The sequence below is a fragment of the Mobula hypostoma genome, chromosome 13 (assembly GCF_963921235.1).
Source record: "Mobula hypostoma chromosome 13, sMobHyp1.1, whole genome shotgun sequence".
Taxonomy (NCBI): domain Eukaryota; kingdom Metazoa; phylum Chordata; class Chondrichthyes; order Myliobatiformes; family Myliobatidae; genus Mobula; species Mobula hypostoma.
The window spans coordinates 88,467,761-88,489,743 of record NC_086109.1 but is presented as its reverse complement, the minus strand read 5'-3'; the positions used below and the strand labels follow the sequence as shown (position 1 = coordinate 88,489,743).

Below are 21,983 nucleotides of genomic sequence, written 5' to 3'. Positions count from 1 at the left end.
TTATTTAACAAATATGATATCATTTCACCAGAGAGGCTGCATTAATGAGCAGGTTACAGGAAGTGGCCGCTGAGTGTATAGAGAGAAATAGACAGTTCGTATTTTGGGTCGAGATTCTTCATTTGGGCTGACTTGGTGAGTTCCTTCAGGAGGATGGAGAAAAGATTGGCTTTAAATGAATTATTGGTAAATTGATTTACTGTTATCTCATGTACTGAGGCACAGTGAAAATATTTGTTCTGCAGGCCAACATAGATTCATAGAAAAATACTGCACAGATATAGGCTCTTCGGCCCATCTAGTCCATGCCAAAACAATTTAAACTGTCTACTCCCTACCTGCACCCAGACCATAGCCCTCCATACCCCTATCATCCATGAACCTATCCAAACTTCACTTAAAAGTTACTATCGAGCTTCCATGCACCACTTGTGCTGGCACCTCATTCCACACTCTCATCACCCTCTGAGTGAAGAAGTTTCCCTTCATGTTCCTCTTAAACTTTTCACCTTCCACCCTTAACCCATGACCTCTGGTTGTAGACCCACCCAACCTCAGTGGAAAAAGACTGACCAATACAGATTGTTTTACCACAATAGTACATGGAGGTAGTAGAATGGAAAAGCAGTAACAGAACGCAGAATATACTCCGGTTACAGAGAAACTGCAGTGCAGGCAGACGTTAAGATGTAAGGCCAAGGCCAAGGTAGATTGTGAGCTTAACAGCCTATCCTGCTGTACAAAAGGTCTGCTCATGGAACATTGTTCAAAGTTCAAAGTAAATTTATTATCAAAGTACATATATGTCACTATAAGCTACCTTGAGATTCATTTACTTACGGACATTCAAAGAAACACAAATTCAGACAGATAACCAGTGTTCGAAAGACAACGTGTGCAAATACAAAAAAAGAGAAAACAGTAATAATAATTAAATAAGCAATAAATATCGAGAACATTAGTCGTAGAGTCCTTCAAAGGGAGCCTATAGGTTTCCATAGGTTGTGGAATCACTTCAGTGTTGGGCTGAGTGAAGATACCCCCTCTGGTTCAGGAACCTAATGGTTGTGGGGTAATAACTGTTCCTGAACCTGGTTGTGTGAAACTTGATTCTCTTGTACCTTCCTTCTGATGTCAGCAGCAAGAAAAAACCATGGAGTGGATGTTGGGGTTCTTAATGATGATAAGACATAGAACAGTGCAGCACAGTACTGTCCTTTCAAACCACAATGTTGTGCCAACCCTTTAATCTACTCCAAGAGCAATCTAACCCTTCCCTCCCGCATAGCCCTCCAATTTTCTTTCATCCATGTATCAATCTAAGAGAATGTTAAATGTCCCCAGTGTATAGTATCTGCCTCTATCATCACCTCCAGCAGCGTGTTCCAGGCAGTTATTACCTTCTGTCTCAAAACTTACCTCTGACACCCCCCCCCCCGCCCCCATTCTTTTCTCTGATCACCCTAAAAGCACGTTCTCTCCTATTAGCCATTTCCACCCTGGGAAAGAAGTACTAGCTGTCCACTCTCTCTATGCTTCTTCTCATCTTATACACCTCTATCAAGTCACCCCTCATCCTCCTTAGCTCCAAAGATAAAAGCCCCTATAGGATGGTGGTGAATATTGGTAGGTCAGGTTGAGGCATTTAATCTGGCGGTGTTCGCCAAGCTTGGCAACTTACTCCTCTCTCATACCTCTGTAATTCCCTTTACTCCACTGTCATGCTGATATCTCATGATCTTTTCCTTAGGGGCAGACAATAAAGGCTAGTCTTTCCAATTGTGCTCACATACAAAGAAATGAATAAACATAAAAGATATGTGACAATGTATCATCAGGTTTAAGGATAGCTTACACCTTGCTGTCATAGGACTACTGAACACTCCATTAGTTGTGGGATTGAGTTCAAAAGCCATGAGGTAATGTTGCAGCTCTATAAAACCCTAGTTAGAGCACACTTGAATACTCTTTTCAATAGATGCTGTTTGGCCTGCTGAGTTCCTCCAGCATTTTGTGTAATATTGTGCTTGTAATATTGCGTTCAATTCTGGTCGCCTCATTATCGGAAGGATGTGGAAGCTTTAAAGAGGGTGCGGAGGAGATTTACCAGGATGCTGCTTGGATTGGAGAGTATGTCTTATAAGGAAAGGTTGAGCAGTCAGGGGCTTTTACTGATGTTGTGGTGTTCACTGAACTTGGCAATTGGCTTGCAGACATTTTATCACCAGTCAAGGTGACACACTCAGTGCACAGTTGTTGGTGTTTCTCTCTGGGAGTACTCGCGTTTATATAGGCCCTCGTTCGCTTGCCTTGGTCCTGATTGGCTGCCCCTTCAGTTGACCTTTGAGTTCTATTGGCTCGCACTTCTTTCGCTTTTCAAAGTTTTTAGATAGCATCTATTTCAATTTGTTTGTTTATGGAGTTATCTGAAGGGAACCACTGTAAATCACCAAGACCAAATGGTATACACACCAGTGTCCTGAAAGAGATGGCTGAAGAGATTGAGGAGGCATTAATAATGATCTTTCAAAAATCACTAGATTCTGGAATGGTTCTGGAAGATTGGAAAATTACAAATGCTACTCCACTCTTCAAGAAGGGAGCGAGGCAAAAGAAAGGAAACTATAAGCCAGTTAGTCTGACCTCAGTGTTGGGGAAGATGTCAGAGTCAATTATCAAGGATGAGGTCTCAAGGTACTTGGAGGGACATGATAAAATAGGCCGTAGTCAGCATGGTTTCCTCAAGGGAAAATCTTGCCTGACAAATCTGTTGGAATTCTTTGAAGAAATAACAAGCAGGATAGACAAAGGAGAATCGGTTAATGTTGGGTACTTGGATTTTCAGAAGGCCTTTGACAAGGTGACACACACGAGGCTGCTTAGCAAGCTACGAGCCCATGATATTACAGGAAAGATTCTAGCATGGATAAAGCTGTGGCTCATTGGGAGGAGGCAAGGAGTGGGAATAAAGGGAGCCTTTTCTAGTTGACTACCAGTGACTAGGTGTTCCACAGGGGTCTGTGTTGGGACCGATTCTTTTTACATTATATGTCAACAATTATTTAGATAATGAAATTGATGGCTTTGTTGTTGCAAAGTTTGCAGACAATAAGAAGATAGGTGGAAAGGCAGGTAATTTTGAGGAAGTAGAGAGGTTACAGAAGGACAGAGATTAGAGGAATGGGTAAAGAAATTGCAAATGGAATACAGTGTTAGGAGGTGTATGGTCATGCATTTTGGTAGAAGAAATGGAAGTGTTGACTATATTCTAAATGGAGAGAACATTTAAAAAAACTGAGGGGTAAAGGGATTTGGGAGTCCTTGTGCAGGATTCCCTCAAGGTTAATTTGCAGTTTTAATATGTGTTGGCATGTGGCCAAGTGGTTAAGGCATTCGTCTAGTGATTTGAAGGTCGCTGGTTCGAGCCTTGACTGTGGCAACGTGTGTTGTGTCCTTGAGCAAGGCACTTAACCACACATTGCTCTGTGACGACACTGGTGCCAAGCTGTACGGGTCCTAATGCCCTTCCCTTGGACAACATTTGGTGGTGTGGAGAGGGGAGACTTGCAGCATGGGCAACTGCTGGTCTTCCATACAACCTTGCCCAGGCCTGCACCCTGGAAACCTTCCCAGGCGCAAATCCATGGTCTCATGAGACTAACGGATGCCTACTTAAATCTGTGGCGAGGAAGGCAAATGCAATGTTGGCATTCATTTCAAGAGGATTAGAATATAAAAACAAGGATGTAGTGTTGAGACTTCCAACTGATGAGGCCTCACTTGGAATATTGTGAGCAGTTTTAGGTCCCTTATCTTAGAAATGCTATGCTGAAACTGGAGAGCTTTCAAAGGAGGTTCACGAAACTGATCCCAAGATCGAATGGCTTGTTATATGAAGAGTGTTGATGGCTCTGGGCCTGTATTCACTAGATTTCAGAAGAATGAGCTTATTGAAGCCTGTTCAAATGATGAAAAGCCGAGATAGAGTGGATATGGAGAGGATGTTTTCTATTTTGGGAGAACCTAAGACCAGAGGACACAGCTTCAGAATAGAGGGATGTCCTTTTAGAACAGAGATGAGGAGGAACTTCTTTAGCAAGCGAAAGGTGAATCTGTGAAATTCTTTTCCACAGGCAGCTGAGGGGGCCAAGTCTTTATGTTTATTTAAGGCAAAGTTTGATAGATCCTTGGTTGGTCAGACCATAAAGGGATAAGGGGAGAAGGCAGGAGATTGGTGCTGAGAGGAAATTTGGATCAGCCATAACAAAATGGCAGATCAGGCGCAACGGGCCAAACTACCTAATTCTGCTCCTATATCTTACGGATTTACGGTCTTCTTAAACTATGGCAGCATTTCTGGTGGAGATACCCCCGAGGTGGTGGTATCAGCAGGGGTGACTCAGGATTTGGACCCTGTGATGACAATCAGGTTAGTGTATGCCATTGAGGGGAACCTGAGAAGGTGGTGTCACAAGGCTCCTGCTGTGCTTTTCCTTCTTGGTGCTGTACTGACTAGATGGGCTGAATGGCCCATTTGTGTGCTGTAATAATCTATGACACTATATGGTTGGATAAGACCATAAGACATAGGAGATGAATTAGGCCTCTGGTCCATCGAGTCTGTTCTGCCATTCAATTATGGCTGGTCTTTTCTCCCCCTCCTCAATCCCATTCCTCGGCCTTCTCCCCGTAACCTTTGATGCCGTGTCCAATCAAGAATCTATCAACCTGTGCCTTAAATATATCCAATGACCTGGCCTCCACAGCTGCCTGTGATAACAAATTCCACAAATTCACCACCCTCTGGCTAAAGAAATTTCTCTACATCTCTGATTTAAATGGACACCCCTCTATCCTGAGGCTGTGCCCTCTTGTCCTAGACTCCCCCACCATGGGAAACACCCTCTCCACATCTACTCTGTCTAGGCCTTTCAACATTCAAAAGGTTTCAGTGAGATACCCTTCATCCTTCTAAACTCCAGTGAGTACAGACCCAGAGCCACCAAATGTTCCTTATATGATAACGCTTTCATTCCTGCAATCATCATTGTCAACCTCCTCTGAACCCTCTCCAATGTCAGCACATCTTTTCGTAGATGAGGAGCTCAAAACTGTTCACAATACTCAAGGTGAGGCCTCGCCTGTGCCTTATAAAGCCTCAGCATCACATCCTTGCTCTTGTATTCAAGACCTCTTGAAATGTATGCTAACTTTGCATTTGCCTTCCTCACCACCGATTCTACCTGCAAGTTAACTTTCAGGGTGTTCTACACAAGGACTCCTAAGTCCCATTGCAGCTCAGATTTTTGGATTTTCTCCCCATTTAGAAAATAATCTGCACAGTTATTTCTGCTACCAACGTGCATGACCATGCATTTTCCAACATTGTATTTCACTTGCCGCTTTCTTGTCCATTCTCCTAATCTGTCTAAGTCCTTCTGCTGCCTACCCATTTCCTCAACACTAACTGCCCCTCCACCAATCTTCGTATCATCTGCAAACTTGGCAACAAAGCCATCTATTCCATCACCTAACTCATTGATATATAGCACAGAAAGAAGCAGCCCCATCACTGACCCCTGCTGAACACCAATAGTCACTGGCAGCCAACCAGACAAGGATCCTTTTATTCTCACTCACTGCCTCCTACCATTCAGCTAATGCTCTAGCCATGTTAGTAACTTTCCTGTAATACCATGGGCTCTTAACTTGGTAAGCAGCCTCATGTGTGGCGCCTCGTCAAAGGCCTTCTGAAAGTCCAAATATATAACATCCACCACATCCCCTTTATCTATCCTACTTGTAATCTCCTCAAAGAATTCCAACAGGTTCGTCAGGCAAGGTTTTCCCTTAAGGTAATCATGCTGGCTTTGTCCTATCTTGTCCTGTGTCACCGAGTGCACCATAACCTCATCCTTAACAATTAACTTCGACATTGTCCCGACCACTGAGGTCAGGCTAACTGGTCTATAATTTCCTTTCTACTGCCTTCCTCCTTTCTTAGAGTGGAGTGACATTTGTAACTTGCCAGTCCTCTAGCACCATGCCAGAGTCCAACAATTTTTGAATGATCATTACTAATGCCTCTACAATCTCTAACACTACATCCTTCAGAACTATAAGGTGGACTTCATCTGGTCTGGGTGACGTATGCACCCTTAGGTCTTACAATTTTTTGAGCACTTTCTCCTTTGTGCATGTAAGCAGATGACTGGCAGTAGTATGGAGAGCTGTGGTCCTGGTGGGACTGGTGAGAAAAGTAGGTTGGCACAATTTAGATGGGCCGAAGGACCTGTTGTCATGCTGTAGAGCTCTAGGGCTCTATGACCCTGTTGGCAGAAGTTGCCAATTTGGGACGTGCAGATGTGTAGCCTGGGTGATGAACGGCTCTACATTTTGTAGCACCATAGCACAGCAGTTAGCACAAATACCGTACAGTGCCAACGATCACCGAACGTGTTTCGATTCCGCTGCTGTAGTCAAAGAGCTTGTCCGTTCTCCCCGTGGTCACATTGGATTCCTTCAGGCGCTTTGGTTTCCTCCCACGTTCCAAAGATATATGGGCTAGGATTGGAAAGTTGTAGGCATGCTATGTTGATGCCAGAAGCACAGCGACACTTACGGCTGCCCCCAGCACATCCTCAGACTGTGTTGATCATTGACAGAAACGACACACTTTACTGTCTGATAGTTCACTGTTTTCCTGTACGTGTGATAAACAAAGCTAATCTTTGAAAAATATGGTATATGCTGCAGTGCAAACAGCTGGTGGTGGAGGAGATGTATCTTTACCAGCCAAGCAGGTTATCTTAACCTCCCACATGTCGATAACGTGCTTTTTAATAGTCTAATTGACTATGGTAAATTCGCCCTGAATGTGGATGGAAGGCAGGAGAATGGGGAGCAGTTACTATCCTCCAGCCATCAGGCCCCTGAACCAGCTTGGATAACTTAACTCACCCCAACTCTGAACTGATTCCACAACCAGCAGACCCACTTTCAAGAATCTACTACGGATGTTCTCAATATTATTTTTTTAAAATTTGCACAGTTTGTCTTCGTTTGCACATTTTTGTCAACCTTTGTGTGTAGTTTTCATTGATTCTATTGTATTTCAATGTTCTACAGTGAATGCCTGCAAGAAAATGAACCTAAGGGTAGTATATGGTACTTTAACTTTGACTTCGAATGGGAATTTGGTGGGGAGAAGGTGAAGGAAGAGGAATAAACAGATTTTGTTTTTCTTTTTCCAAAGGTGGTTTGTTCAATGATTACAGAATAACATGATTACAATACTTCACAATTCACATAATTTACAATTTCAATTTATAACAGTCGTCATGATCCAGAACTCACTCGAGCCCCTGGAATAAAGAGACGAGTGGAGATCAACAATTGATGGTCAATGTGATGCAATGAGGTTCATGACCATCCTCGTTATGTTCTTTCTGATATTTATAATGACATAGAGGCCATTCAGCCTCTCAAGTGTTGGGTCTCAACCGACCCAACCATCCCATTTCTCCAATAATTCCCCTGTAACCTATTCCATTTTATACAGTACTGTGCAAAACTCTTAGGTACATACTATAGCTATGGGCATCTAAGAATTTTGTACTTCTCAACGTAGGGCAGAGAGTGACTTTGTAAATCTGGCAGGAGCAAAGGATGCTTTAAGTGACAAGGGTGGGGTGCCGCAGGAGGTGTGTGGGGCAGGTGGCAGAGAAGGAGTGCCAGGGGAAGGTTTGTACAGGTGCAGACAAATCCAACTGTAAGGCGCCAGACAAGGTCACTTGATTCCAAACAATTGGTTTATTGATCATTACAGAATGTCTCTCTGGTTCTTCCCACTACCTCCCCTCTCCCTGCCCCCTTTCCCACTCTCAGTCCACAATAGAGACTCATATCAGAATCAGGTTTATCATCACTCACATATGTCATGAAAATAGTTTTTTCTTTTGCGGCAGCAGAACGGTGCAATACATAAAATTACTACGGTACTGCACAAAAGTCTTGGGCACTATAACTATATATATGTGCCTAAGAATTTTGCACAGAACTGTGCATCTGTCCACCTGCTCATTAATGTGAATATCTAATCAACCAATCATGTGGCAGCAAATCAATGCATAAAAGCATGCAGACATGGCCAAGAGGCTCAGTTGTTATTCAGACACTTCTTGTTCAGCAGCTACCACACACACACACTGAGGCTATTCACTGTAGCCAATTAACTTACCACCCTGAGGACTTTGGGGCGTAGGAGGAAATGCTTGCAGCCACAGGGAGAAGATGCAAACTCTGCACTGGTAAGGTCAGAGGTTACGATTGAACCCGGGTTCCAGGAGCTGTGAGGAAACTGCGGACTGAATATTCTAATAAATAATGTATGAAATAATAATGAAATGCATGCCTTGAGGGCAAAAATAAACCAGCAGGATAAGTGATCCAACCATGACTATCAAGAGGAAGTAATGATGGTGCTGGATCAAAGGGAGGGGCTTATAATGTTGCCAGGAGGAACAGCAAAGAGAAGGATTGGGAAGATTTCAGAACTGATAAGGATAGAGTGAGTAAGAAATAAAACTTGGCTGCAGTGACTGATTTTAAGAAGTCCTGTTGATATGCAAACAGGAAAAGGTTAGCAAAACTTACTGCAGGTTCTTTGCTGACTAAAGCCAAAGAAATTACGCCAAGGAATGAGGAAATGGCAGAGAAATTGAACAAATATTTTGTGTCTGTCTTGTTGGAAGGGGGCACTGAAGACTTTCCAGAAATACAGCATAGTGCATGTACACACACACCTAGGGCGCCTAAGACTTTTGCACAGTACTGTATAACGCCTCTAGTTTGGCCATATCTAGAAAACTACATCCAGTTTCAGTCACCACATCATGAGAAATCGACAGAGGTCTAACAGAATGGTTCCGTTACAAAAGCCATAAAACCATAAGATATAGGAGCAGAATTAGGCCATTTGGCTCATTCAGTCTCTCCGCGATTTTATCAAGGCTGATCCAATTTTACCTTCAGCCCCAATCTCCTGCCTTCTCCCCGTATCCCTTCACGCCCTGACCAAACAAGAGTCTATCAACCTCTGCATTAAGTATACATAAAGACTTGGCCTCCACAGCTGCCTGTAGCAAACAGATTCACCACTCTCTGTCTAAAGAAATTCCTCCTTATCTCCATTCTAAAAGGAAGCTCCTTTATTCAGAGGCTGTGTCCTCTGGTCTTAGACTCTCCCACTGTAGGAAATATCCACTCCACATCCACTCTATCAAGACCTTTAATCATTCGACAAGGTCATCCTTCATTCTTTTGAATTCTAGTGAATACAGGCCCAGAGCCATCAAGTGCTCTTCATATAACAACCATTCAATCCTGGAATAATTTTCATGAATCTCCTTTGAACTCTCTCCAGTTTCAGCACATCCTTTCTAAGATAAGGGCCCTGGAACTGCCCACAATACTCTGTGAGGCCTCACCAGTGCTTTTTAAAGTCTTAACATTACATCCTTGCTTTTATATTCTAGTCCTCTTAACGAATGTTAACATCACATTTACCTTCCTCATCACAGACTCAACCTGCAAATTAATCTTCAGGGAATCCTGCACAAGGACTCCTAACTCTCTTTGCACCTCAGTTTTTTTATATTTTCTTTCTATTTCTTCTACCAAAGTGCAAGCAATGCACTTCCTGACACTGTATTCCATCTGCCAGTTCTTTACCCATTCTCCTAATCTGTCTAAGTCCTTCGGTAGCCACTCTACTTCCTCCAAACTACCTGTCCTTCCATCTATCTTCATATCGTCTGCAAACTTTGCAACAAAGCCCTCTCATCAAGAAGTCACAAATTGGGAAGATTTACCTCTTTTAAAAGAAAGTAACGCTGACTGCTGTGCGTGACATGACCTTCACATTTCCTGGGCTTTGGACCTGGAAGTACGGAAGGTCAGTCACCACATCAAAGATCCACAGTACATCGCATTAGGCTGCAAAGGTGTAAAGACTGTAAAGGTGAAAGAGAACATAGAGGAAAGTAAATTCATGTTTTCAGTATAAGACCATAATATATAGGAGCAGAATTAGGCCATTCAGCCTATCGAGTCTACTCCCCCATTTCATCATGGCTGATTTATTTTCCCCTTCAGCCCTAATTTTCCTATCTTCATCTCATAAACTTTACTGATCAAGGACCTATCATCCTCTGCTTTAATTAAACCCAATAATTTGGCTTCCACAGCTGTCTTTGGTAATGAGTTACACAGATTTACCACCTGCTGGCTGAAGAAATTCCTCATCTCTGGTCTATGGGGCAACTTTCTATTCTGAGGCTATGCCCTCTGGTCCTAGATTCTCCAACTATTGGACACTTCCTCTCCATATCCACTCTTTCTAGGCCTTTCAATAATTGGAGGGTGTCAATGAGATTAGCTTTCATTCTTCTAAACTCCAGAGCCATCAAATGCTTCTCATACATTAACCCTTTCATTCCTGGGGTCTGGGGTCCTGGGGTCTTCTCATTATTTATTGCTATTTATCTATATTTGTATTTTCACAGTTTGTTGTCTTCTACACTCTAGCTGATCTTTCAGTGATCCTGTTACAGTTACTATTCTGCAGATTCGCTGAGTATGCCCACGGGAAAATCAATCTCAGATGTATGTTGTGACATATATGTACTGTGATAACAAAATTTACTTCCAACATTGAACGTTGGAACATGCGGGCTGTGCCCAGCACATCCTCGGACTGTGTAGGTTGTTGACACGAACGACGCATTTTGCTGAATGTTTCAATGTACATGTTGCAATAAAGCTAGTTTTTAGATTAGCTAACCTCTAGATTAATTATTGTAGAAGGTTCCAACAAGCCATAGAGTTTGCCATCCCATTATAGCAGGGTGCACCAAGTGCAGTTGTGAGCTCTGTTCTCTCCACAATCCATCCAAAGTGAGTCACATCAGCCTGACACAACATCTAGGGCTTGTTTAATTTTTTGCCCTTATATGCATTACAGGTTTTCCATGAACACAGCATTATCTTTGGCTACCGCCAGCCAAGATGCACGGCCACGGATTGCTTATTCAGCCTCTTCCAGCTGACGAATGAGACCCTGAACATTTGGACTCACTTCCTCCCAACCTGGTAAGAGCCGACACTTCCTGGAATTGCCGCAATCAGGTTTATTGTCGCTGACGTACTGCACAGAAGTCTTATGTGCATATAGACTTTGGTGCCTAGGGTGCCTAGGACTTTGACACAGTACTCTATTTGTCAACATGGAGCAGAGAGCAAGTTTGTAATTCTCACAGGAGCGCAGAATGTTGGGAATGGCAAGGGTACAGCACTGCGGGACAGGTGTGGGACAGGTGTGGGACAGGTGGCAGGAAAGGTGTGCCAGGAGCAGGGGAGGCATGAGTGTGGACACACCCAGCACCGAGACACCAGGCAAGGTCATTTGATTCCAAACAATTGGATTATTGATCATTACAGAATGTCTCTCTGGTGCTTCCTGCTCCCTCCCCTCTCCCTGCCCCCTCTCACTCTCAGTCCACTATAGAGACCCATGTCAGAATCAGCTTTATCATCACTCACATATGTCAGGAAATTTGTTTTTTAGTGGCAGCAGAATGGTGCAATACACAAAATTACTACAGTACCATGCAAAAGTCTTAGCCATATATGCGCGTAAGATCTTTGCACAGTGCTATCTTTCTCGAAATTTGTTGTTTTGCAACAGCAGAACAGTGCAAATCATAAAATATAGTATAACTGACAATAAGAAATACATACTAAAAATTAAATAGTGCAAGTAGAGAGCAAAAATAGTTCGTTGTTCATTGTCTGTTTAGAAATCTGATGGCAGAGGAATCACGATCAGGTTCATTATCACTGATATAGGTTGTGAAATTTGTTGTTTTTGCAGCAGTGGTACTGTGTAAGGTGTAACAATTACTATGAAGTACAATAAAGATAAAATAAATAAATTGAGCAAAAGAGGAATAGTGAGGTAGTGTTCATGGAACAATCAGACATCTGATGGTGGAAAGGAAGAAGCTGCTCCTAAAACATTGTGTGTGTGTGTGTGTCTCCAGACTCCGATGATTATAATGAGAAGAGGGCATGTCCTGGATGGTCGGGATCCTTACTGATGGATTCCACCTTTTTAAGGATGTCCCTGATGGTGGAGAGCCTAGGATTGGAAGCTTTCATGGATTTAGTTTGGTTACCAATAGAATCCAGTTTATTCAGAGTACAATCTCACCAACACCAATGAAGAGTTAATCTGCTTTATTGGAGCTCAGGGATTTTTATCTTTAACAGACAAGTTCTTGATTTTATTTCATTGACAGAATTGTTCAGAGTTTCAATTCCAGACCTAAGGATTGCAATGACACCTTTATAAATGATACACAATATTTTTAACCAGCACACCAAACTGGTGTAGTAATATCAGTCTGATGTAATCACACAAAATGGTCAGAACCTATTACAGTCATGGAGTTATACTGCACAGAAACAGGCCCTTCAGCCCAACTCACCTATGCTGACCAAAGTGCCTTCCTAAGCTGGTCCCACTTGCTTTTATTTGGTCCGTATCCCTGTCCTATCCAGATACCTATCTAATTGTCTATTAAACATTGTAATTGTACACATCTCTATCTCTTTTTTTTTGGCAGCTCAATCCACATACCCAACACCCTCTTTATGAAAAACATAAACCTCAGGTCCCCCTTTAAATCTTTCCTCTCTCCACTTAAACCTATGCCCTCTAGTTTTGGATTCACCTACCCTGCAGAAAGGGATTGTGATCATCTATCTTATCTGTACCTCTTGTTGCCATGGTTCCATTTGGCTGTTCCCTTTTAATGCTCCTTTCTCCCTGATTATGCCCTAATTTCAGTCATTAGATTTCCAATTGCTGCTAGTTTACCTAATTACAGTACACCTGGTTTTCATCAGAGACTGTGAAATAGGTACGATGGCTTCTCTATCACAGGTTGCCAGTTTGTTGGTTAATTCTCGTGTGATACCTCATTCTCTTATCTGCTTAGAACCGTTAGTTCTAAGTTTAGTTCCAAGTTCTGCTCTAGTTTCAAGATATTCCCTGTAGATCTCGTCTCCTTGTCAAGATTCCTCCGGTTCACTGTTCTACGTTCACATCTACACCAGCGTCCCCAACTCAGCTGACGTGCCGGTGTCCTGCACTTGGGTTCTCCTCAGTCGCCCCGTGCAACACTTGTAACTTTATAAACCTCTGCAAGGTTACCCCTCAGCCTCCTATGCTCCAGGGGAAAAAAAGTCTCAACCTATCAAGTCTTCCCTTATAATTCAAGCCCTGGGAAGTCAATTGTCGATGTTCTCAGAGAGTTGCTGAACAGAACTCAAGTTGTTGTCATTTAACTATGTACGTGTTTACCATCAAACAAGACAACACTTCTCTGGACCAGGGTGTAAAGCACACATATAACACACAATAACTTAGAGAAGTAAGAATTAAATCTCCAAGTGAATTGTGCATAAATAAATAAAGAGCATGAATTAAATATTGTAAGGTACGGAATAAGTTAACTGGTGACACTTCGCATGCAATGCAGCAGGGAGCTCAAAAGTCAAATGGCTTGAGGAAAGAAGCTATTTCCCAACCTGACCATTCTTGCCTTTATGCATCAATGGTAGAAAGATAAAGAGGATGCTGGGTGGATGGGTGGGATCCTTCATAATACTAAGGGCCCTGCATACACAGCGCTCCTGATAAATGTCCCTGATGGATGGTAGGGACACCCCTATGATCTTCTCAGCTGTTCTCAGAGTCCATTGTAGGGTCTTCCAGTCCGATGCTCTGCTGCTCCCATTACCAGATGGAGGTGCAACTTGTCAGGAAGCTCTCAATGGTGCTCCTGTAAAATTCATTTAAGATGGAGGGTGGAGGGAGCCATGCTTGTCTCAATCTCCTCAGGAAGTGGGGGTGCTACTGTGCCTCCTTATTCAGGGAGGAGATAAAATCCTTCACTGGTGATGAAATTCTCCACCTGACAGGTAAGAATTCTGAGGTGTACAGTCCATTAAAGCCCTATTAAAACTATTGATTGATCATAGCCCATAGCACCAAACTTCCAGCTAAACAGCAAGGTTATCCACCTGCCAGGAACCACAGAGAAATTCAGTGTTTTGCAGGCATTGCCTCCTGATCTCCACCACAAGATATTGCCTACAGGCACTGGCATTCTCCTCAGTGTACCATGGCTCAGGGCAAGTCTTGATACAAACCTAGGTGGCAGAGTAGCCGCGAGTCAATGAGTCACAGAGCCGTGGAGTCATACAGCACCGGAAAAGGCCCCTTGACCCAAATGGTCCATGTTAAACCAGATTCCCATCTGGGCTAATCCCATTTGCCTGCAATTGGACCATATCGTTCCAAACCGTTTCTATCAATATACCAATCCAAGAACCTTTTAAATGTTGCTAATAAATGAAGATGAATGCTGGGGGGGGGGGGGGGGGGGGGGGAGGTTGATGTGGATAGATTAAGTGAATAGGCAAAGTCATGACTGATAGAACAATATGTAGATATATACAAGATTGCCAAGATACATTGGTTTAAAAAAATAACAGGAAGGTGATTTGAACAAAACTGAGTCTGATCCCAAGGCTTTACCTTGCTGGAGGTGGAGAGAGTGGGGGGCATATTGTTTACTTTGAGAATAATATGCTCTAATGTACATTTATTTATCCAATCAAATTGTAATATATCAGCAAGTAGTTGGGGATAAATTAGCTTGAGATGCAAACAAAACTTTGCTTCTATGAGCTGTGTTTTAAGTTAAGTTTTAAGTCTGTGGGAGTGTAGGATGGGGTCTGGTGAGTTATCAATAGCACACGGTGTAGCATTCTATTTGGCAGTGTGTCAGCTTATTTATAATGTTGCAAAGTTTTGTTTCATTGTTGAAATGGTGAAAAGAATGTGACAGTGTAATGTTGCCTTTGTTAAGGAAAGAATCTCATTTACAAGGGCAATTTCACATCGGCCGAATATCCCAAACTGCTTTACGAACAATGAAGAGTACATTTTATATTTTATATTAAAAGTTATAATTTTATATTTATATATTTACAAACCCCATTTCCAGAAAAGTTGGGATATTTTCCAAAATGCAATAAAAACAAAAATCTGTGATATGTTAATTCACGTGAACCTTTATTTAACAGACAAAAGTACAAAGAAAAGATCTTCAATACTTTTACTGACCAACTTAATTGTATTTTGTAAACATACACAAATTTAGAATTTGATGGCTGCAAGACACTCAACAAAAGTTGGGACAGAGGCACCTTTACCATTGTGTTACATCACCTTTCCTTTTAATAACACTTTTTAATCGCCTTGGAACTGAGGATACTAATTGTAGTAGATTTGCAATTGGGAATTTTGTCCATTCTTGCTTGATATAAGACTTCATCTGCTCAACAGTCCGTGGTCTCCGTTGTCTGATTCTCCTCTTCATGATGCGCCATACATTTTCGATAGGAGATAGATCCAGACTGGCAGCAGGCCAGTCAAGCACATGCACTCTGTGTCTACAAAGCCACGCTGTTGTAGCCCGTGCAGAATGTGGTCTGGCATTGTCCTGCTGAAATAAGCATGGACGTCCCGGGAAGAGACGTCGCCTTGATGGCAACATGTGTCTGTCTAAAATCCTAATATACGCCTCAGAGTCAATGGTACCTTCACATACATGCAACTCACCCATGCCGTGGGCACTGATGCACCCCCATACCATCACAGATGCTGGCTTTTGCACCTTTCGCTGATAACAATCTGGATGGTCGTTTTCATCTTTGGCACAGAGAACTCGACGCCCTTTTTTTCCGAAAACTAGCTGAAATGTGGACTCATCTGACCACAGCACACAGTTCCACAGTCTTTCGGTCCATCTGAGATGAGCTCGGGCCCAGAGAACTCGCCGGCGTTTCTGCATAGAGTTGATGTATGGCTTCCTCCTTGCGTAATACAGTTTCAAGTTGCATTTCTGGATGCAGCGATGGACTGTGTTGAGTGACAATGGTTTTCCGAAGTACTCCCGAGCCCAGGTGGATATAATTGTCACAGTAGCATGACGGTTTCTTAGGCAGTGCCGCCTGAGGGCTCGAAGATCACGTGCATTCAAAAGTGGTTTCCGACCTTGCCCTTTACGCACTGAGATGTCTCTGAATTCTCTGAATCTTTTCACAATATTATGTACTGTAGATGTTGAAAGACCTAACTTCTCTGCAATCTTGCGTTGAGAAATGTTCCTTTTGAACTGACTAACAATTTTCTCACGAATTTTGGCACAAAGGGGTGAGCCACGACCCATCCTTGCTTGCAAAGACTGAGTCTTTGATGGACGCTACTTTTATACCCAGTCATGATACCTCACCTGCTACCAATTAGCCTGCTTAATGTGGAGTCTTCCAAACCGGTGTTACTTGAATATTCTGTGCACTTTTCAATCTTATTTTAACTCTGTCCCAACTTTTGTTGAGTGTGTTGCAGCCATCAAATTCTAAATTTGTGTATATTTACAAAATACAATTAAGTTGGTCAGTAAAACTATTGAAAATCTTTTCTTTGTACTTTTGTCGGTTAAATAAAGGTTCACGTGAATTAACATATCACAGATTTTTGTTTTTATTGCATTTTGGAAAATATCCCAACTTTTCTGGAAATGGGGTTTGTATATTAAATGTATTTATATTTATTGGGTTTTTAATTATTTTCTTTATGCTTACTATATATATATATATATATAAAGTCATAGAATCATAGAAAAGTACAGCACAGGGCCTTTGGCCCATCTAGTCCATGCCGAGCCATTTAATCTGCCTATGCCCATCAACCTGTAAGGGGCCCATAGCCCTCCATATCCCTACCATCCATGTACCTATCCAAACTTCTCTTAAATGTTGAAACTGAGCTTACATGCACCACTTGTGCTGGCAGCTCATTCCACACTCTCACGACTCTCGGAGTGAAGAAGTTTCCCCTCCTGTTCCCTTTAAACAATACACCTGTCACCCTTAACCCATGACCTTTAGTTGTAGTTCCTTCCAACCTCGGTGGAAAAAGCCTGCTTGCATTTACCCTATCCTAATTTTGTATACCTCCATCATTTTGTTCTTCTTTACACCTATGGAAGACAATAAACAATTTTTTTATGTTTTGAATCACAAAATAAAATAAATACATAAAATGCTGGAAACACTCAGCAGGTCAGTCTGTATCTAGAACATAGAACATAGAATAGTACAGCACAGTACAGGCCCTTCGGCCCACAATGTTGTGCCGACCCTCAAACCCTGCCTCCCATATAAGCCCCCACCTTAAATTCCTCCATATACCTGTCTAGTAGTCTAGTATCTGTGGGAAGAGATACAATATTAACAATGCAGGTCAAAGAAACTTCACAAGGGGAAGAGGAGGGTTAACTCTGCTTCTCTACCCACAGATACTGACTGACCTGATGAGTGTTTTTTCTGTTTTTATTTTAGTTTTCTAACATACAGTATGCACTACTTTTGGATTTTCACATAATTTTGAAGACTGTTCACCGCAGAAAGGTGGAATCAGAAGAGCCAGTGTGAGCGTAGAAGGGTGTTATAATCAACATGGTCTGTGTTGTTCTGCCGAGCATTGTGGCCATGCTATGTAGATGCTGGAATGTGCAGCGACACTTACAAGCTGCCCCGAGCATATCATCTGGTGCATTGGTTGTTAATGCAAATAACAGATTTGCACCTGCCCCTACACCTCCTTGCTCACTACCGTCCAGGGTGAAAAGTAGTCCTTCCAGGTGAGGCGACGCTTCACCTGTGAGTCTGTTGAGGGGTCATGTACCGTGTTCGGTGCTCCCAATGTGGCCTCCTGCAAATCGGTGAGACCCAATATAGATTGGGAGACCGCTTCGCCGAGCATCTACGCTCTCTCCGCCAGAACAAGCGGGATCTCCCGGTGGCCGCCCATTTTAATTCCACTTCCCATTCCCGTTCCAATATGTCTGTCCGTGACCTCCTCCACTGTCATGATGAGGCCACACCTAGGTTAGAGGAACAACACCTTATGTTCCGTTTGGGTAACATCCTGATGGCATGAACATCAATTTCTCAAACTTCCAGTAATATCACCCAACAACCCCCCTTCATTTCCCCTTTTTCCTCTCTCACCTCATCTCCTTGCTCACCCATCACCTCCCTTTGGTGCTCCTTCCCCATTTTTCTTTCTTCCATGGCCTTCTGTCTCTTTTACCAACCAACTTCCCAGTTCTTTGCTTCATCCCTCCCACTCCAAGTTTCACCTATCGCCTGGAGGTTCCCTCTCCCTCCCCCTACCTTTTAAATCTACTCCTCGGCTTTTTTTCTCCAGTCCTGCTGAAGGGTTTCGACCCGAAACGTCAACGGTACTGTCTTCCATAGATGCTGCCTGGCCTGCTGAGTGCCTCCAGCATTTAGTGTGTGTTGCTTGGATTTCCAGCATCTGCAGATTTTCTCTTGTTTGTGACAGATTTCACTCTATGTTTCAATGTACACGAGATAAATAAATTTGAATCTTGAATATTGAACCTCATGGTAATCACCTGATAATCTCAGGAGAAAAGTAGTCTGAGGGGTGGATATTGGTGTGGACTCTAGGAGACATCCCTTGTCTGCCCAGAAATGGTGCAATGTGATCTTTTACTTCTGCCCAAGAGAGAGTCAAAGAGTCATGAGTACTACATCACAGAAACAGGCTTTTCCACCCAACTAGTCCATGCTGACCCGGTCTTCTTCCTTATCCCATCTACCTACACCTGGTTCATAGCCCTCCAAACCCCTCTCATCTCATGTACTCTTTCAAACTTGTATCCACCACTTCTGTTGGCAGCTCATTCCACACTCGGAGTGAAGAAGTTTCCCTCACATTCCTTGTGAATATTTCACCTTTCACCTTAAACCTATGACCTCTGGTTCTAGTCTTACCCAACCTGAGGGGAAAGAGCCTTCCTGTATTCACCTTATCTATACTCCTCATATACCTCTATCAAATTTACCTTGTTCTATGCTCCAGGGAAATTGTCCACCACATTTCAAATGTTAAAATCATGCCTACACTTCAAATGCTGTTAAGTACTAAAGGAAGATCTGAGTCTCTGGCACCTTCAGGACTCAGAAATGAGGGAGAATCTAATTGAAACCTATTGAATATGGAAGGACCTAGGTAGAGTGCACATGGAGAGGATGTTTCCACGAGTGGGGGAGACTGGGACCAGGGGGCACAGCCTCAGAATAGAAGAATGTGCCTTCAGAACAGGGGTGAGGAGGAACTTCGTCAGCCACAGGGTGATGAATCTCGAGTGAATTGCCACAGACAGCTGTGGAGGCTAAGTCATTAAGTATATTGATAGGTAAGGGCATCAAAGGTTATAGGGAGAAGGTAGTAGAATCAGGTTGAGAGGGAAAATAAATCAGCCATGGTAGGAAGATGGACCAAGCAGCCTAATTCTGCTCCTTTGGCTTATGATCTTCGGTGATTTTGGGTATTATTACTAATAAAACCCCCACACATTTTTTATTTCCTTTTTTTAGATTATGAGAACACTCAGTCCTCTTTTATTGTCATTTAGAAATGCACACATGCGTTAAGAAATGATACAATGTTTCTCCGGAGTGATATCACAGAAAACAAGACAGACCAAAGACTAACACTGACAGAACCACATAATTATAACATATAGTTACAGCAGTGCAAAGCAATACATAATTTGATGAAGAACAGACCATGGGCACAGTAAAAAAAAGTCTCAAAGTCCCGAGTCGATCGATTCCCGAGTCCCCGATTGCAGGCAGCAAAAGGGAGAAACTCCCTGCCATAAACCTCCAGGCACCATCAACTTGCCGATACCTTGGAAGCAGCCGACCACAGCCAACACTGAGTCCATCCGTCCGAAAACTCCGAGCTTCCGAGCAGCCTCTCCGATACAGCCTTCCGAGCGCTATCCTCTGCCAAGCGCCTTCAACCTCTCCCCGGCCGCTGAAACATGCAAAGCCGAGGATATTGGGGCCTTCAGCTCCGGAGATTCCGGTTACCACACAGTAGCAGCGGTAGCAAAGCGGGCATTTCAGAAGTTTTCCAGATGTTCCGCTGTGCTTTCACATCTGTCTCCATCAAATCAGGATTGTGCACGGTCCCCTACTTGGCAAATAACAGATATTCACCACCGAAGTGGCCACGCACGCTGTCATCGCGGGAGGATTAGATGTGACACTTTGGCATAATCTTTCCAACGGATCAGATGAGATTAAGAGAGTGTGGGAAATGGGGTCCCAGTGAGTTTTAAATAAGGAGTGGGGGATGTTCCAAGAGTGTAGTTGCTGGAGACAAGGCCCTGGTGTGGTGACAGGGTGTGTGGTATACATCGTCAGTGGGCCAACAGAATTCCAAATAGTGACCATTAGATTACTGGAGTGTGGATATCAGAATCAGATTTATTATCACTGAATTAGATGATCTGAATTTTGTTTTCTGGCAACAGTACTGTGCCGCAACAGTACATAAAATTACAAAAATGAACAAATAGTGCAAGCAAAAGATTCAAAGTCCCTTCATTATTAAAGTCTGTATACAGTATCCAACCCTGAGATTCATCGTCCCCATGGACAGCCACGAAACAAAGGAACACCATGAAACCTATTCAGTCTCCTCAGGCTCCGAATGAAGTAGAGAATATGATGTGCCTTCTTTGTGATTGCATCGATGTCCTTGCACCCAGGACTGATCCTCCAAGTTGCTAAAGCCCAGGAACTTGAGTTTGCTCAATCTTTCCACCACCGACCCTGAAATGATGATTGGTGTGTGTCCTCCCAACTTCCCCTTTCTGAAATCCACTACAGGCACTTCTGCTGCAACACCTGCTCCGATAACTTGAATTGGTTATAATGCGATGATGGATAAGGAGACATTCCCTTCAAATTCTCCAGTTCCCTCCCAAATTCCACAGACCAGCTAGTTAGTAAGGGATAGTGAATTGTGGGAATTCTATGTTGGCGCCAGAAGCGTGACGACTCCTGCGGGCTGCCCCCAGCACATCCTCGGATCGCATTAGTGTTTGATGCAAACGACACATTTCACTGCATGTGTTGATGTACACGTGACAAATAAAACTAACCTTCAGTAATTAAAGTAGCAGACACAGAATGCCGGAGGAACTCAGCACATCAGGTAGAGGGTGTTACGTACAAGGGTTATGGCTGAAGGAAAAGATGGCTGGCGCTGCTTGGCACTTCAGTGCAGGGGTATTTATTAGGTGTGACAAAAACTAAACTTACAAAAATGAGTGAAAATAGCAAAAAGAAAACTGTTAATATTTACAGAGAGATTATATGCCAGAAAACACAATACAGCTGGATACTTTGTCCAGTTTGAACTCCTGACGGCTCGATCTCTCTGTCTCTGCGGAGAGCAAACCGCCCTGTATTAATAGGCACCATCTTTAATTACCCACAAAGTTAACTTAGGACTAGAACTGTATTAGAACATGATGCACCCCACAATGTAGATACAATCATAACAGAAGTATCTACCTTAAGTACATCATGGAAACAACATTTACTTATTTACACATCCCCATTAATAAAGAAAGGGAATATTCTGCCACGCATGGGGGTGGGGGGGGGGAGGGAAAGCACCATAAACCCAACTCTTTAGGACCCATTATGAGAATATACTGGGGAAGACATTGAAGTGTATACACTCAGTGTAATGACAGCAAAATGACAAGACGATGTTTAAATGTGCATGTGTACAGAGTGCATTTACCAAATGACAAGGCAACGTTTATATGTGCTTAAGTGTACATTTGCAGAATGCTGTCCATCCCAGAGGGAAATAAGCAGTCAACATTTTGGGCTGAGACCCTTCGTCAGGACAGGAAAGGAGGAGGGGAGAAGTCGATAACATGAGG

At 43.0% G+C, this 21,983-nt stretch overlaps 1 protein-coding gene across 5 annotated transcripts in view; it reads left to right on the top strand.

Annotated features, from left to right (window-relative positions):
* The window catches only part of LOC134355762 (membrane progestin receptor gamma-B-like), a 131,821-nt gene that overhangs the window by 65,939 nt on the left and 43,899 nt on the right, over positions 1-21,983 (top strand). For all 5 annotated transcript variants that reach the window (XM_063066136.1, XM_063066139.1, XM_063066137.1 and 2 more), the window contains one exon: positions 11,024-11,151. In XM_063066136.1, the coding sequence (XP_062922206.1) occupies positions 11,024-11,151 (128 nt within the window). The remainder of the gene's footprint in view (positions 1-11,023; positions 11,152-21,983) is intronic.